We start from the raw sequence: 16,292 nt of genomic DNA on the forward strand, positions 1-16,292 counted from the left end.
CAATGGCACAAACACTATTTCAAAGCCTGAAATTTGTTTGCATGTCAACAACTGTTATGTTCTTATAAGCGTTTGACCATTTTTAGTACTCATAACTTTTATGAGTTCTTTCGAGTCAGCTCATTCCTAAATTCTTAATTATCCCATTCTGTGACAAAAAAGTAGGCCTATGTGTATGAATTTGGCATACATCGTATGTGTTGGCGTCATGGTATATTGTTAAATTTATTGTTTGGCTAAAGAATGTAAAATATGCCACATTCCTGTTCCAGTCACGCCAACATTATTCCAATTCCACCTGTGTGAAGGAAAGACTGGTAAACCTGTTAATCCAGACATTGCTCTACCCAGGAATGTTGGACCAGTAGTGTCACATTCTATTCTGCTCCTGAAAGAACTGAAAGTGCACTGTAAATAGACACTAAATTCAGTTTAATTGCTGCCTAGAATGTAGCAAAATAAAAAGTTAAAACCTGTGTAAAAATCCAAATTGACCACTTCAAGTTGAATTAGAAAAATTATTGTAATAAGGTAAATAATAATAGTGTATTTAAACAAAATACTATGTTCACATTTTTAATTGGCAATGAGTGTTTCTCTGGTGGTTTTTGATATTACGTTGCCATGCTCTGTTGACGATGGTCAGGTTACGCAAACACCTTCCTCCATTTTCCGATCTCATTCGTGTTATTGATGATGTTATAGAGTGTCTCAGAGGTGAATTGTCTTTTACCGTCACTGCTACACCACCCTCTCCTTTGTTCCATATATAGATCTAATGCACTGTCTTCCTTTGTGTTCTTCGGCAGGAATAAAGAGAGCATGTATCATGCGCTCACGTATGCCACTATACTGGAAATGCAGGCCATGATGACCTTCGACCCGGAGGACATCTTGGCAGCAGGCAACACAATGAAAGAGGCACAGGCTGTATGCCAACGGTGTGTTGTGCTTAATTTATTAATTTAAAGTCAAATGGAATTTTTCTATTTTTTCAGTTATTTTGTATTCGAAATATTCTTGTATTTATTTTTTAATCTTCTTTATTATATACAGTTGAAGTCAAAAGTTTACATACACCTTGCAGAATCTGCAAAATGTTAATTATTTGACCAAAATAAGAGGGATCATAAACAATGCATGTTATTTTTTATTTAGTACTGACCTGAATAAGATATTTCACATAAAAGACGTTACATATAGTCCACAAGAGAAAATAATAGCTGTATTTATAAAAATGACGCAGTTCAAAAGTTTACATACACTTGATTCCTAATACTGTTTTGTTACCTGCATGTTCCAAAGCTGTTTTTTTTTTTGTGATAGTTGTTCATGAGTTCCTTGTTTGTCCTGAACAGTTAATCTGTCTGCCGTTCTTCAGAAAAATCCTTCAGATTCCACAAATTCTTTGGTTTTCAGATTTTTTGTGTATTCGGACTTTTTCCAACAATGACTGTATGATTTTGAGATCCATCTTTTCACACTGAGGACAACTAAGGGACTCATATGCAACTATTACAGAACGCTCACTGATGTTTCAGAAGGAAAAACGATGCATTAACTTTTTGAATTTTAAGATCAGGGTAAAGTTAACTTGTTATATATAGTATTTTCTGTAGCTTTTAAAAGGCAGTGCAAAAAAAAAAAAAAAAGAAATTGGCAAAATAAGAAAAATTTACACATATTCATTCTGTTCAAAAGTTTACACCCCCTGATTCTTAATGCATAGTTTTTCCTTCCGGAGCATCAGTGAGCATTTAAACCTTCTGCAATAGTTGAATATGAGTCCCTCAGTTGTCCTCAGTGTGAAAAGATGGATCTCAACATCAAACAGTCATTGTTGGAAAGAGTTAAAATACACAAAAATGCTGAAAAAACAAATAATTTGTGGGACCTGAAGTATTTTTTCCAAAGAACAGCGGGCAATTCAACTGTTTAGGACAAACAAGTGACTCATAACCAACCATCACTAAACAAAAAAACATCATTCAGGTAACAACACAGTATTTAAAATCAAGTGTATGTAAACTTTTGAACGGGGTCATTTTTATCAATTAAAACTATTATTTTCTCTTGTGGACTATATGTAAAGTTCTTTAATGTGAAATATCTTATTCAGCTCAGTACTAAATAAAAAAATAACATGCATTTTGTATGATCCCTCTTATTTTTGGTAAACATAACATTTTGCAGATTCTGTCAGACTTTTGTCTTCAACTGCATTTGTAATATTGGAGCTGTCAATGCATTTAAAATAATTATATTTGAAATATTTACATATTTTATAAAGAGAGAGAAAGAAAAAGAGTTAGCAGGTGTTCTTTCATCCAGTGGGCTTTTATTGCATTTCAGGGCGCAGGTGATACTATTAACATCCATACCCTGTTTTCTCGGTTATGTCACATTTGTATTGTGATGTAATCCCACAATGCTGCAGTAGGTCTAAGGCTATCACCACATCCCAGATGGCAGAGGAATTTCAGAGGCCCATGACACGCTGTGTTGAAGGGGTGTGACAATCTGGTGTATGCTTGCGTTTCCAGGCAACTCACACCTCTGTGACTCTGCCACGTCATCCAGGGCCTGTAGCATTGGAATGCCATTGTCAGCTGATCACACACAAACTTTCTGCACATCAATTACACTGTCTGCTTCAAATAATAGCCACCACGTAGGCAGGATAATAAACCAGTTATGTCACAATGCATACTGTATAGACTTTACTACCTTTATAGGGATAGTTCTATTCTATTCTGTCATTAGTTATTCACCCTCATGTCGTTCCAAACCCATAAGATCTTTGTTCATCTTCAGAACACAAATTAAGATATTTTTGATGAAATCCACAAGCTCTCCGAGCCTGCATAGACAGCAACGCAACTACAACGTTTAAGGCCCAGAAAAGTAGTAAGGACATTGTTATAATACTCCATCCACATCAGTGGTTCAACCGTAGTGTTATGAACCATGACACATGCGTGTGAGGCTGCTATCGAAAGAGCCAGTGTTCTGACATAGAACTGCTCTTTTACTCTTGTGAATGCACATCAAAGACTGACACAGAAGAGAAGAAATTGTTGAATAAAGTAATTATTTTAGTTTTCTTTGTGCACAAAAAGTATTATGGTAGCTTCAAAATATTACGGTTTAACCACTGATGTCACATGGACTATTTTAATGTTGTCCTTACTACCTTTCTGGGCCTTCAACGTGTGAGTTGCGTTGCTGTCTATGCAGGGTCAGAAAGCTCTCGGATTTCATCAAAATATACAGTACAGACCAAAAGTTTGGACACACCTTTGAACCAAAGTTTTCTTTATTTTCATGACTGAAAATTGTAACAAACTATGAATTAACCCATGTGGAATTATTTACATAACAAAAAAGTGTGAAACAACTGAAAATATGTCATATTCTAGGTTCTTCAAAGTAGCCACCTTTTGCTTTGATTACTGCTTTGCACACTCTTGGCATTCTCTTGATGAGCTTGAAGAGGTAGTCACCTGAAATGGTTTTCACTTCACAGGTGTGCCCTGTCAGGTTTAATAAGTGGGATTTCTTGCCTTATAAATGGGGTTGGGACCATCAGTTGTGTTGTGCAGAAGTATATATAGTATATATAGAATTAAATATAATCCCACATGTGTTAATTCATAGTTTTGATGCCTTCAGTGTGAATCTACAATTTTCATAGTCATGAAAATAAAGAAAACTCTTTGTATGAGAAGGTTTGTCCAAACTTTTGGTCTGTACTGTATCTTAATATGAAGATAAACATAGGTCTCACTGTTTTATTCACTGTTTCACTGGAATTACTTGAGGGTGAGTGTTTAATGACAAAATTTGAGTTTTTGGGTGAACTATGCCTTTAAGGGAAATAAATGTACTAATTTAGTTGTCATAGCACAAAATGTAGCACTACTGGGGTAAAACTGTCCCTCACATGGGGCAAGAAACTCCCCTCAGGTAAACTTTTACAGAATGTATAAATTACTTTTGATATACACTACCAGTCAAAAGTTTTTATGTTTTAAAAATCACAAGCCTGCATTTATTTGATCCAAAATACAGCAAAAACAGTAAAATTCTGAAATATTTTTAGTATTTAAATGAACTGTTTTCCATTTGAATATATTTTAAAATTTTAATTTTTTTTCTTGTGATTTCAAAGCTGAATTTTTATCATCATTACTCCAGTCACATGATCCTTCAGAAATCATTCTAATATTTACTGCTAAAAAGAACTAGAAATAAACATTATACATTTTTTTATAATTACTTTTGATTTAATTTAAAGCATCTTTGCTAAATAAAAGCTTTGGATCTTTCTGTTTATCAAAGAATCCTGAAAAAAATGTACTCAACTATTTTAAATATCGATGATAATAATCAAAAAAGTTTCTTAAACAGCAAATCGGATTATTAGAATGTTTTCTGAAGGATCATGCGACACTGAATACTAGAGTAATGATGCTGAAAATGTAGCTTTAATTACAGTAAATAAATTGCATTTTTAAATATATTCAAATATGTTTAAATAGTAAAAATATTTCACAATATTACTGATTTTGCTGTACTTTGGAGTAAATAAACGCAGGCTTGGTGAGCAAAAGAGAATTCTTTTAAAAACATTAAAAATCTTTTGACTGGTAGTGTCAAATTTAATTGGCCATATTTTAATTGAAGATATTAAATAATATTTTTACTCTATAAATCTACAAACATTAATGTTAAATATCATGTGCTAATCGTTAGGCCATAGTTCTGACATATTAGACACATTTTATCACCTCCTTTAATATTGACTTAGTTTAAACAGCGTAAACAAACCAACTTCTGTTGTTGGTTTTTAAGTGGTAAAATAAATGCCTAGCTGTTGCTCAGTGGCTAAACTTAACATCCACGTAGCTTGTTTTCTTTGCTGTGGCCGTCACTTGAATGATACGGAGTGACTTCTATATTCCATAAATACACAGACCAGTGGTTGTCACTCATAAAACTTTGTAGGGTGTACATGGCCTACTTATCTTAGCCCCCCGGCATTCATCTGCATGTCTTGTATCTAACTTTAATTGAAGCCAAACGTACTCAGAATTATTCATGTTTGTCCCTCAGAGGGGAGTCGGTTTTCTCAGACAGAAACCAGACAGCCATTGTGTCCTCTTCAGATCCAACTGCTCTATTTATATGGCCTTAGGGATACAGTGAATCAAACCGTGCTTTTTTACTTTTGGATCGAGTGCAAGTTTGTCTACCAGCTTTCACACACTAGGACGGTAACAGAGAACATAAGGCTGACCTCAGCCAACTGTGCCAACTTAAGCGTGTTACCTAGTAACCACTACTGATGGATCATTGTGTTGTTTTAGGACAGGACTGATAGTGATAAGGCTGTGTTTGTCTTTACAGATATCGTAAAAAGTCAAGCTTCAACAGCAAAAACTTTACAGAAGGTGGGTGCCTGTATACACGTTTTAATAAATGATTTATAAGGATGTGCCAGTAAAAAATTCTATCATGCAAATAAGTTGAGATCGTTTAAAATAGCTTATCACAGGCTTCTTCTTGTAACGATACGTTTATGCAATCACTTCCTCAACCCATGGTGATTATATCATGTGGGTGTTTTTTGAAAAGGCCGTGTGACATACTCCCATCATGCGGAGATACTCTGAAAGCGTAATTACGGTTGTTTCCTCCTCAGAGGAGCTTCATGCTGAAGTGTGCTATGCCGAATGCCTCCTCCAGAGGGCAGCACTCACTTTCCTGCAGGTCTGTCCCAGTGGTGCATTCTCTTTTAATGCTGATATTAAATCTAGTTTTCCCTTTTACGATGTTTGTTAGTCAAATATATTATTGTGGATAAAGTTGAGTTGCTTATTTAAGCTTTATTTACTGTTTCTTTCAGGATGAAAATATGATGAGCTTCATAAAGGGAGGAATGAAAGTGAGAAACAGCTATCAAATATACAAGTAAGACCTGCTGCAGTGTTGTTATTGTTAACTAAATATATCTATATTTATATCTATATCCATATATCTATCTACACTACCAGTCAAAGATTTTTAATGTTTTTTTTTTTCAAGAAGTCTCCTGCTCACCAATCGTGCATTTATTTGTTCCAAAGTACAGCGAAAACAGTACAATTTTGAAATATTTTTACTATTTAAAATATCAGTTTCCTATTTGAATATATTTTAAAATGTAATTTATTCCTGCGATTTCAAAGCTGAATTTTTAGCATCATTACTCTGTGTCACATGATCCTTCAGAAAATCATGCCAATATGCTGATTTGCTGTTTAAAACATGTATCATTATTATTGTTATGTTGAAAACAGCTGAGTAGATTTTTTTTTTCAGGTTTCTTTGATGAATAGAAAGCTCAGAAGCACACACTTTATCTGAAATATAAATCTTTTGTAACCTTATACATTTCTTAATGATCATTCTTGATCAATTTAAAGCATCCATGCTAAATAAAAGTATTAATTTACATAATTTCTGACTCCAAGCTGGTATACAATAGTATAGTGTATAAAAATTACAAAAAAAAACTTTTATTTCAGATATATGCTGAGCTTTGAATCTTTCTATTCATTGAAGAATCCTAAAAAAATGTACTCTACTGTTTTAAATATTGATAATAATAATAATAATAACAAATGTTTCTTGAACAGCAAATCAGCATATTAAAATGATTTCTGAAAGATCATGTGACACTGAATACTGGAGTAATAATGCTGAAAATGTAGCTTTGATTACAGGAATAAATTACATTTTAAAACATATTCAAATAGGAAACTTATTTTAAATGGTCAAAATATTTCAAAATTTTACTGTTTTACAGTAAAATTTAGTACTTTGATCAAATAAATGAAGGCTGGGTGAGCAGAAGAGAAATCTTTAAAAACATTAAAAATCTTTTAAAAACTTTTGACTGGTAGCGTAAACATTTATCTATCTATCTATCTATCTATCTATCTATCTGTATATGGTTTTGTATGAGTATATCTGTATGTTTATTCATATATGTGTTTGTGTTAATTCCAAGGGAGCTACATACAGTCTTGAAGTCCTCAAGTTATGTTCACAGTGACAATCATTGTCATTTTGAAGGAGGCGTTAAGCTAGGGGTCGGGGCCTTTAACCTGGTGAGTGCATTATGTCATATGTTATTTGTGTCTTAGCCTTAAATTACCTTCTAGTGTTCCCTCTTAAATCAAACCATGAACATTTATAAATCCCAGCATAGAGTTTGCTTAGGGACAAGTCTGTTTTCTCGACCCCTCACCTGTGTTTCTCCCAGATGCTGTCGTTGTTGCCAACACGGACTCTCAGGTTGTTGGAATTTGTGGGCTTCTCTGGTAACAAAGTGAGTATTGTGTAGTACTAAGCTTAGTTTGGCTCTTCTCACGTTTGGCGTGTACTAATGAAATTTAATCTGAGCTTGGCTCTGTTTTCTTTCTGTCTGTCTTAGCAATAAACTGTGTCAAGGTGCATGCCGATGTTTTTTTTTTATAGTTGTTTGAATGTAGCGAAGTGCAGAAGTGTGAATGATTTCCTGTGTTGTGTCTGTCGTAACAAAATCGTTCACCCAAAAATTAAAATTTGCTGAAAATGTATTTAACCTAAGGCCATTTGAGAAATTTATGGATCTATTTTAGTAAATGGGTGCTGTCATAATGAGAGTCCAGACAGCTGATGCCCATTCACTAATTGGTAAGCAAGTGATGTAATGCTAAACTCATTTATATCTTGAATGGCCTGAGGGTTTTTTGAGGTAACTATTCCTCTAAGCACATTTGATACAGTTACATTATTCTACAACTTACATTGTGTATGTATGTGTGTGTTTTAGGAGTTTGGTCTTCAGCAGCTCCAGGAAGGCTCCGCAGAGCACACATTTAGGTCTTTCCTGTGTAACATGTTGCTGCTTTGCTATCACACCTTCATGAGCTTCATTCTGGGTAAAGGGAAATTGCTTCTGAATTGCATTTTCAATTCATACGTAGCACATCAAAAGTAACACTGTGTTATTTGGTATCTCATTGCGTGTATGTGTGTGTCCTTTAGGCACTGGAGAGGGAGATGTGCAAGATGCAGAAAAACTGTTACAGCCTTATCTGAAAAAGTATCCGAAGGTACTAAACCACCATTTTCAAATGCAACAAAGTTTCCAGTGAAAAATCCCAAAATACTCTGCAGCAATCACTGTTATTACATAGCAGAGTATTAATTTTATTTTTGACAACTGCTGTGTTCCTGTCAGGGATCTATTTTCCTGTTCTTCGCTGGTCGAATAGAGGAAATTAAAGGAAATCTGGATGCTGTAAGTGATAGTTATTCTTATCTATTGCATAAAAAGAGTTTTTTTTTTGTTTAGATTCTTATTTATCCACCTTATTTTTTAACGTGGATGTAAGTCTTTTTCTGTGAATGTGCGAGACCTCCAGTTCTGTAGGGAAATAACGAGAAGAATAACAAACTGCAGTAAATGGTGAATCTTTTTGCACTATAAACCAGTGTGTTCATAATTAAGATAATACATTAAAATATCATGATAAAACACAGTATTATGCAAAATGAACTGTTTTGTACAGCTAATAATAGCTGGAAGCAGATTACAGAAGCCTTGCACGGTAAATTTACAAATGGCCGTGCCAAAAGTATTAGAACACTAGTGTTTTCAGCAGCTAAAATGGTTTTAAGTCAGTTATTTCTATCTTTTGCAGTAGTGTGTCAGTAGGAAATATCAGTTTACGTTTCGAAACATTTATATTGCTATTAATTGTAATAATCCAGTGAGATTTTTGTTTGCACAAGGAGTCTGACAACAACCAGTTCTCCACACAGAGATCTGATCTCATCTGCATCCATTCTGTCTGGAATGACATAAAACAGAACTGAGACAGACTAAATCCAGAAAACTGTGGCAACGTTTTAGGCACTTGTGTAAAAATGCTGTCAAATGAGGATGCTGTCAAAAGTAATGTCATAAATAGATTTTCTTCATCAGGTAACTTCTATTAACTAAATTAAATCAACCACTGTGGTGACCATCCATTGTGTTCAAAGCAGCTTTTGCCCTAGGTGCCACTTGCGCATAGTTTTTCAAGTAGCTTTGCAGGTAGGTCTCTTGAAGCATCCTGGAGACGTTGCCACAGTTCTTCTGGATTTAGTCTGTCTCTTCATGTCATTCCAGAATATTACAATTATTGGCAAAATGAATGTTTGGAAATGTAAACTGATATTTTCTACTGACACACTACAGCAAAAGATAGAAATAACTGACTTAAAATCATTTTTAGCTGGTGAAAATACTAGTGTTCTAATAATTCTGGCCACCACTGTATATTTATGTTTAACTGCATGAGTGCTTGTATTCATGTGCATGTTCTTGTTCTGTAGGCTATCAAGCGTTTCGAGGAGTGCTGTGAAGCTCAGCAGAACTGGAAGCAGTTCCATCACATGTGTTACTGGGAACTGATGTGGTGTTTCACCTATAAAAGGCACTGGAAGATGGCCTACTTCTACGCAGACCTGCTTAGCAAAGAGAATGCCTGGTCAAAGGTGAAACCCTAAAATACACAGTCGACTAGTGCACTGAAGAGTTGCTTGATCTGTATGTAAAACGGGAAGGTGCCATTTAGGACTGAATGGATTAAATAATCACATCTGAATTAGCGAATGATTTTAAATATATAATAATAGAAAATCACTATTTTAAATTGCAATAATATTTCACAATATTTTTTTCCTGTGTTTTTGATTAAATAAACGCAGACTTGATGAACAAAAAACCTATTTAAAAAAACATTAAATATTTTACATATCTCAAACTTTTGAACGGTAGTGTATACAGTATAATAAATTCACTTTTTAATAAAATTGAAGATTTTTCTCTGGGTTTAGAAGGCCTGCTGATATAACATGAATTGAGGCTGAGGACAATTAATCTCCCGCTGGGATGTTGTTTGTGTTTACTGTGCAGTTCGGAACTCATCTCTCTCTCTTTTTTTTCTCACACACACTCTTTTTTAGGCCACATATGCGTATATGAAAGCTGCTTACCTCAGCATGCTGAGTCGTGAGGAATGCCAGCCGTTCGGGGAGAACGAGGTGGCTTTGTTTAGGTAATGGCAAGGGAATGATGTGCATGAGTGTGTTCATGTTTGTTCACAAGAGGATGTAATCATATGATTAAATATAAATCTATAAATTGGATCAGATCAAGAAAAAGTCCTTTATTATATACAGCCATTCAGCCATTCAGTTCAAGCAAGCATTGCAAATGACCTAATATGTGACCCTGGACTACAAAACCACAAAAAGTAGCATGGGTATATTTGTAGCAATAGCCAACAATACATTGTATGAGTTAAAATAATCGATTTTTCTTTTATGCCAAAAATAATTAGGATATTAAGTAAAAGATCATGTTCTATCAACATATTTTGTGAGTTTCCTACCGTAAATATATCAAAACGTAATTTTTGATTAGTAATATGCATTGCTAAGAACTTAATTTGGACAACTTTAAAGGAGATTTTCTCAATATTTAGATTTTTTTGCACCCTCAGATTCCAGATTTTCAAATAGTTGTATCTCGGCCAAATATTGTCCTTTCCTAACAAACCATACATCAATGGAAAGCTTATTTATTCAGCTTCAGATGATGATTAAATCTCAATTTAAAAAAAAAAAATCGACCCTTATCACTGGTTTTGTGAGCAAGGTCACATAAATCTCATATTTGAACCTCTAATGTAACCCACCCTCTTGCAAACATAAAATGGACATTATATGGACTTTACTGTATTAATACAAACTATGATTTGTTTTGCACTTTTCAGGCAAGTTCCCAGTCTGAAGCAGAAAATAGCTGGGAAGTCATTGCCCACAGAGAAGTTTGCCATCAGAAAAGCTCGACGCTATAATACAGATAATGCCATTCCTCTTCCTGCACCTCCACTGGTCAGTTTTTTTTTAGTATTTATTTGATACTGCAAGCGTCTTATTTGCGTGGTTCACACAGGATATGTTCTTACATCTTTGGCTGTCATGTTGTGTCTCACTGCATTTTGAGAGCATTCAGATGTGTCATGTCTGATAATATACATTGGCAGTAGTCAACTGCATCTATAAATGTGCTTCCTGTTGTATTCCATTGTGTTCCGTTTAGCTATTTTTAACTGCTAGAAGACGTCCTGTGTAAATGGCCATTTAATTAACAAAGAGTAAGGAATTGGAGCATCCTGATTTGTGTAATCCCACTGCAAAATAAATAAAGGGAAACACCTGGAGAAGACACAGTCTTAAATTCGTACTCATTGTGACACGTTTGTAACAACAGGAGATGATGTATATCTGGAATGGCTACACTGTGATTGGGAAGCACAAGGACCTGACAGAGGGCATGCTGAAGACACTGAATGAGGCCCAGCAGACGCTTGAGCACCAACCAAGTAAAATTTCCCTCTAAGCAATGCAGTACTATTTATTTAGTCATGTCTTTCCAAATTATATTTTGTAATGATTGATAGTGACTATAGGAGCAAAAAGTAACAATGTAACTGTGTGTTTGACTGAAAAAAAAATCAACACAGACACTCTCTGTATCACATTTAGCTTTTTTCAGTAATATAAATGTCTCTGTGTGTTTGCCCTCAGGGACCGAGTTCACCACAGATGACCAGTGTGTGGTTAGTCTGCTTAAGGGGCTCTGTCTCAAACACTTGGGTTTCAAGGAAGAAGCTGAACATTACTTCACCCTCGTCCTCTGCAAGTCAGTCTTGCTCTTTTGCTGTACAGCAAATCACACTAATATAAATAGAAGTGTTTGTGGTTTTTCTTGTGAAGACTTAAGCAGACATGGCCTATTTTCTGGTACTGACTCTACAGAAGCGGAAAGAGTCTCACTCATAAAATGAAGTGTTTCTGAGATTTGACTGCGTAGAATAAGAAATGTTAAAAGGTTTAATCTCCAGCATGTCACAGAAAATATAGAAAATGTTTTAAACATACTCTTCCTGTCTGTTTGTGTTTGTACTTGTACAGTGAGAGTCAGATTAAATATGACCACTACCTGGTGCCCAATGCTCTTCTGGAACACGGTTTACTGTGTTTGGAGAACGGCAGAATAGACGAGGCCATTAAACTTCTGGAGACAGCAAAGTAAGTTCAATCCTGACAGTAATTGTTTTTACCTCTTAAGATAGCAATGTCCATAATGTGTGGACAGAGCTGGGCAGATTGTAATCTCTTACTGATTTCAAATTACATGATAAAACCATTACATCACACATTTTAGGTAATATAATCAGACTACTTTAAGATTACCTTTGACCTACAGTTGAGGTCAAAAGTTTACATACACCTTGCAGAATCTGCAAAATGTTTGTTATTTTACCAAAATAAGAGGGATGATACAAAATGCATGCTATTTTTTTATTTAGTACTGATCTGAATAAGATATTTCTGTTTAAATAATTCTACAATAGAAAATAATAGTTGAATTTATCAAAATTACCCTGTTCAAAAGTTTACATACACATATGATTTTTAATACTGTCTTGTTGCATGAACGATCCACAGCTGTGTTTAGTCATAGTTGTTCATGAGTTCTTCAAAAAATCCTTCAGGTCCCACAAATATTTTTTGGTTTTTCAGCATTGTTGTGTATTTGAACCCTTTCCAACAATGACTGTATGATTTTGAGATCCATATTTTCACACTGAGGACAACTGAGGGACTCATATGCAACTGTTACAGAAGGTTCAAACGCTCACTGATGCTCCAGAAGGAAACACGATGCATTAAGAGCTGGGGGTGAAAACTTTTGAACAGAATGAAGAGGTGTACATTTTTCTTATTTTGCCTAAAAATCTTCTTTTTTTCATTTAGTGCTGCCCTTCAGAAGCTACAAAAGACACTTACATGTTTCCTAGAAGACAAAATAGGTTAAATTTAACCTGATCTTTAAATTCAAAAAGTTTTCACCCCCTGACACTTAATGCACATTTTTTCTTGTGGAGCATCAGTGAACCTTCTGTAATATTTGCATATGAGTCCCTCAGTTGTCCTCAGTGTGAAAAGATGGATCTCAAAATCATACAGTCAATGTTGGAAACGGTTTAAATACACAAAGATGCTGACAACCAAAGAATTTGTGGGACCTGAAGGATTTTTCTGCTTTTCTGATGAACAGCGGGCAGTTTAATTGTTCAGGGCAAACAAGGGACTCATAAACAGCTATCGCAAAAAAAAAAAAAAAAAACACAGCTGTGTATCATTCTGGTAACAGCACAGTATTAAGAATCAAGTGTATGTAAACTTTTGAACAGGGTCCTTTTTATAAATTCAAAAAAAAATTCTCTAGTGAACTATATGTAAACATCTTTTATGTGAAATATCTTATTTAGGTCAGTAATAAATAAAAAAATAACATGCATTTTGTATGATCCCTCTTATTTTGGTAAAATAATTAACATTTTGCAGATTCTGCAAGGTGTTTGTAAACTCTCATCTGTATGTCATTTATTGCATTGATTTAAATAGTATAATCTGGTAACATATTGATCTAAAAATACAAATATTAAGAAAATATATTCCATTCATTGTTATTAACAACATAAAGTCCATTAAACATTATGTTACATCAAGGTTTCCCAAACTGGGGATTGTGAATGAACTGTAGGGGGTTTATGAGTTGAATGAAAAGTGAATAATTAATATTATGTTAAATTAAAACAAGTAATTATAAAATCGATCATGTCATGTAACATAACCAACGTCAGAGAACCATGAACATGCAAATGTGATACTTATTATTAAATTATTATTTAATTATTAAAGTATTTATTTTAAAATCTCAGGGGTACTTCAAGTAAATATATTAGGAGAACGAGGATCAAATGAGAAAAAATGTTTGTGAATTTGTGCATTTTAATGCGTTTGAAAGACAAAAGCCTTCTGAAGACAAATAAATCAATTTGCTTCTAACAACAGTCACATATTTCACCCGGAAACACTCAGTGTTTGATCTGACGTGTATGTTATACCTTTATCTTGTTTGATACATGATATACTCACGCATTGCCTTATTTTAAACACTGTAATTTCTTTGCCAGGCAAAATTACAAAAACTACTCCATGGAATCACGGACACACTTCCGGATCCAGGCAGCACTACATAAGGCACGCGGCACAGCTGTGAACGGAGACCACTGCTCACCCTCCAGCCCTTAACGCTTGGGGTCACCGCTGGGGTCACAGCAAGCCAAGATCAGGCTTGACATGGGTTGCCATATGCCAAGAGGAGGACTAAAGGAGCACATGACCGATCAGACCCGAACTGAGCTAATAGTGACAAATCATCTTCATCGAATGACGCACACAGAGATTATACAGTACATGGACAACAGCTGCATGAATAATGTTACATGAAGTGCAGTGCAGTTCGCTCAAGACACAGAAGCGTCATCATGCTGTTATGATGACATATAAATAACAAACATAGTGCTATTAGAATATTGTAAATGTAACATTATGAATACTAATATTATACTGGTACTTCAGGCTAAGAACATTGTCATTCAGAACAAAAGTAAGGCCATCTGTCAATCATTTTGGCTGCTTTCGAAGCTCTTTTTGGTAATGCTCTCCACTTTTGGTCAGTTCAGTAGCCTAGACGTGGCTGTGCCTTACGGCTAACTGTTTAATTTGGATTTAAAGCACATGTGCACAAATATTAGTTTACTTTAATCTTTGGAGTATAAATAGGTTATAAAATAAGCCTATTGTCCAGAGGTAATATGATGAACGCAAGTTTTGATATCATGGTTAGTGAGTACTGTGGTCAAATCTCATGGACAGGGCTCCTGTCCTAAGCTTAATTTTTATCATTTAACATTGTCTTTGTGTTTCTGTGTACATATATTTAATTTAGCAATGTGTTAAACAAGCATCTTCATAACAGCAAATTAGGACTATCAGAATGTAAACTGGAAGTTTTGTGGGTTTAGTTTCTTTTTAGTATTTATTCTCCATTATGGCGCCTTTCAAAATTGTCCCGTTTTAAGTGGGCAGCTGAATGTGTCTTTTAGAAAGGCAGTCCCCTTCATGTGGACCTGGTCCAGATCGTACTTGAGCTCAAACAAACAAGTCTTTTAGATACATGCAGGACAGGCTGGCATGCCAGCTCCAGCCAACGTGAGGGATGCATTAACAAGCACTACAGCCTTACACAATGAAGAGAAAGAAAATTTGAGCTGGTTCAGAACAGAGGATTGCACTTTGTTCAATATATGAATGCTACTTCATGGAGCTTTTCCCTGTAGTGTGGAGTTCAAACAACATATGTAGTTTTAATCAGACAGTCCTGCATCTTAAGGCTTGTGAGACTTTTAGTTGAAAAATATCCATGGATTTTAGTTCTTCTGCAGTGTAATCTGTATAGTGCCTGTTTTATGAAATCCAGTTCTATCAAAGTCAAATTTACATTGAGCAAAAACATTCAAAATTGTAACATGCTGTGTTTCAAATGTGGCAAAAACAAAATGTTTGAAAACGAACAATATGTGGGTTTTTCATTGTAATGGCTTTGGTTTCTCCCTCATTGAAATTCTTCCTGATTGAGATTGATTTTACAGGCTTTGGGCTATAGAGGTCAGCAAATCCTGTATATGGTGCATGGCTACTGTGTAAACACATTCCTGTAAATACTGAACCTACATTTTCTAATTTAAAATTAAATGATATGATAGCATTCCAAAACACACCTCTTTTGCTTTCCTTGTTTGTTTTAAGGGTCCTGGCTTCTTAAAGAGATAGTCCACCCAAAAATGACATTCTCTCATCATTGATTTTCTTCCATGGAAAATAAAAGGGGATGTTTAGCACTAGCAGAATAACAGTCTCGGTTGCTATTCACTTTCATTGTATGGAAATAAGATGAAGGTAAATGAGGCTGTCATTCTACATTCATTCTGCTGAGCTTCTCCTTTTGTTTTGGTTTATTTCTGAATATTCATATCTGCAAAACATGTTTAAATCACCATTTTATGTTTATAAACATAAAAGGGTGATTTAAAAATAGATTTGAAAAATAAAACTAGTCTGGCACATTAATCAATTAAAAAAACATCCTTGATACACTGTATCTGTAATACTCTTTAGCACTGTTACTGTAAGTAAACCACAACTTTTAAAAATGGTTTTCGCTAATTTAAATAAAGCTGACATGAAACTGATATTATATGATATTACATAGAATAAAACATAAATATTGT

General features: G+C 34.6%; 1 protein-coding gene across 2 annotated transcripts in view; it reads left to right on the plus strand.

Moving 5' to 3' along the window:
• ttc39a (tetratricopeptide repeat domain 39A) overlaps nt 1-15,779 on the plus strand; it is a 36,117-nt gene extending 20,338 nt beyond the window's left edge. For both annotated transcript variants that reach the window (XM_073818699.1, XM_073818700.1), the window contains 16 exons: nt 810-941; nt 5,410-5,453; nt 5,705-5,772; nt 5,909-5,973; nt 7,055-7,154; nt 7,310-7,375; nt 7,862-7,970; nt 8,077-8,144; nt 8,273-8,332; nt 9,412-9,573; nt 10,045-10,136; nt 10,857-10,977; nt 11,357-11,468; nt 11,674-11,788; nt 12,061-12,177; nt 14,133-15,779. In XM_073818699.1, the coding sequence (XP_073674800.1) occupies nt 810-941; nt 5,410-5,453; nt 5,705-5,772; nt 5,909-5,973; nt 7,055-7,154; nt 7,310-7,375; nt 7,862-7,970; nt 8,077-8,144; nt 8,273-8,332; nt 9,412-9,573; nt 10,045-10,136; nt 10,857-10,977; nt 11,357-11,468; nt 11,674-11,788; nt 12,061-12,177; nt 14,133-14,250 (1,549 nt within the window). In that variant the 3' untranslated portion in view covers nt 14,251-15,779. The remainder of the gene's footprint in view (nt 1-809; nt 942-5,409; nt 5,454-5,704; nt 5,773-5,908; nt 5,974-7,054; nt 7,155-7,309; nt 7,376-7,861; nt 7,971-8,076; nt 8,145-8,272; nt 8,333-9,411; nt 9,574-10,044; nt 10,137-10,856; nt 10,978-11,356; nt 11,469-11,673; nt 11,789-12,060; nt 12,178-14,132) is intronic.
• The last annotated feature ends 513 nt before the right edge of the window (nt 15,780-16,292 follow it).

Source organism: Garra rufa, chromosome 15 (genome assembly GCF_049309525.1).
Source record: "Garra rufa chromosome 15, GarRuf1.0, whole genome shotgun sequence".
NCBI classification, from domain to species: domain Eukaryota; kingdom Metazoa; phylum Chordata; class Actinopteri; order Cypriniformes; family Cyprinidae; genus Garra; species Garra rufa.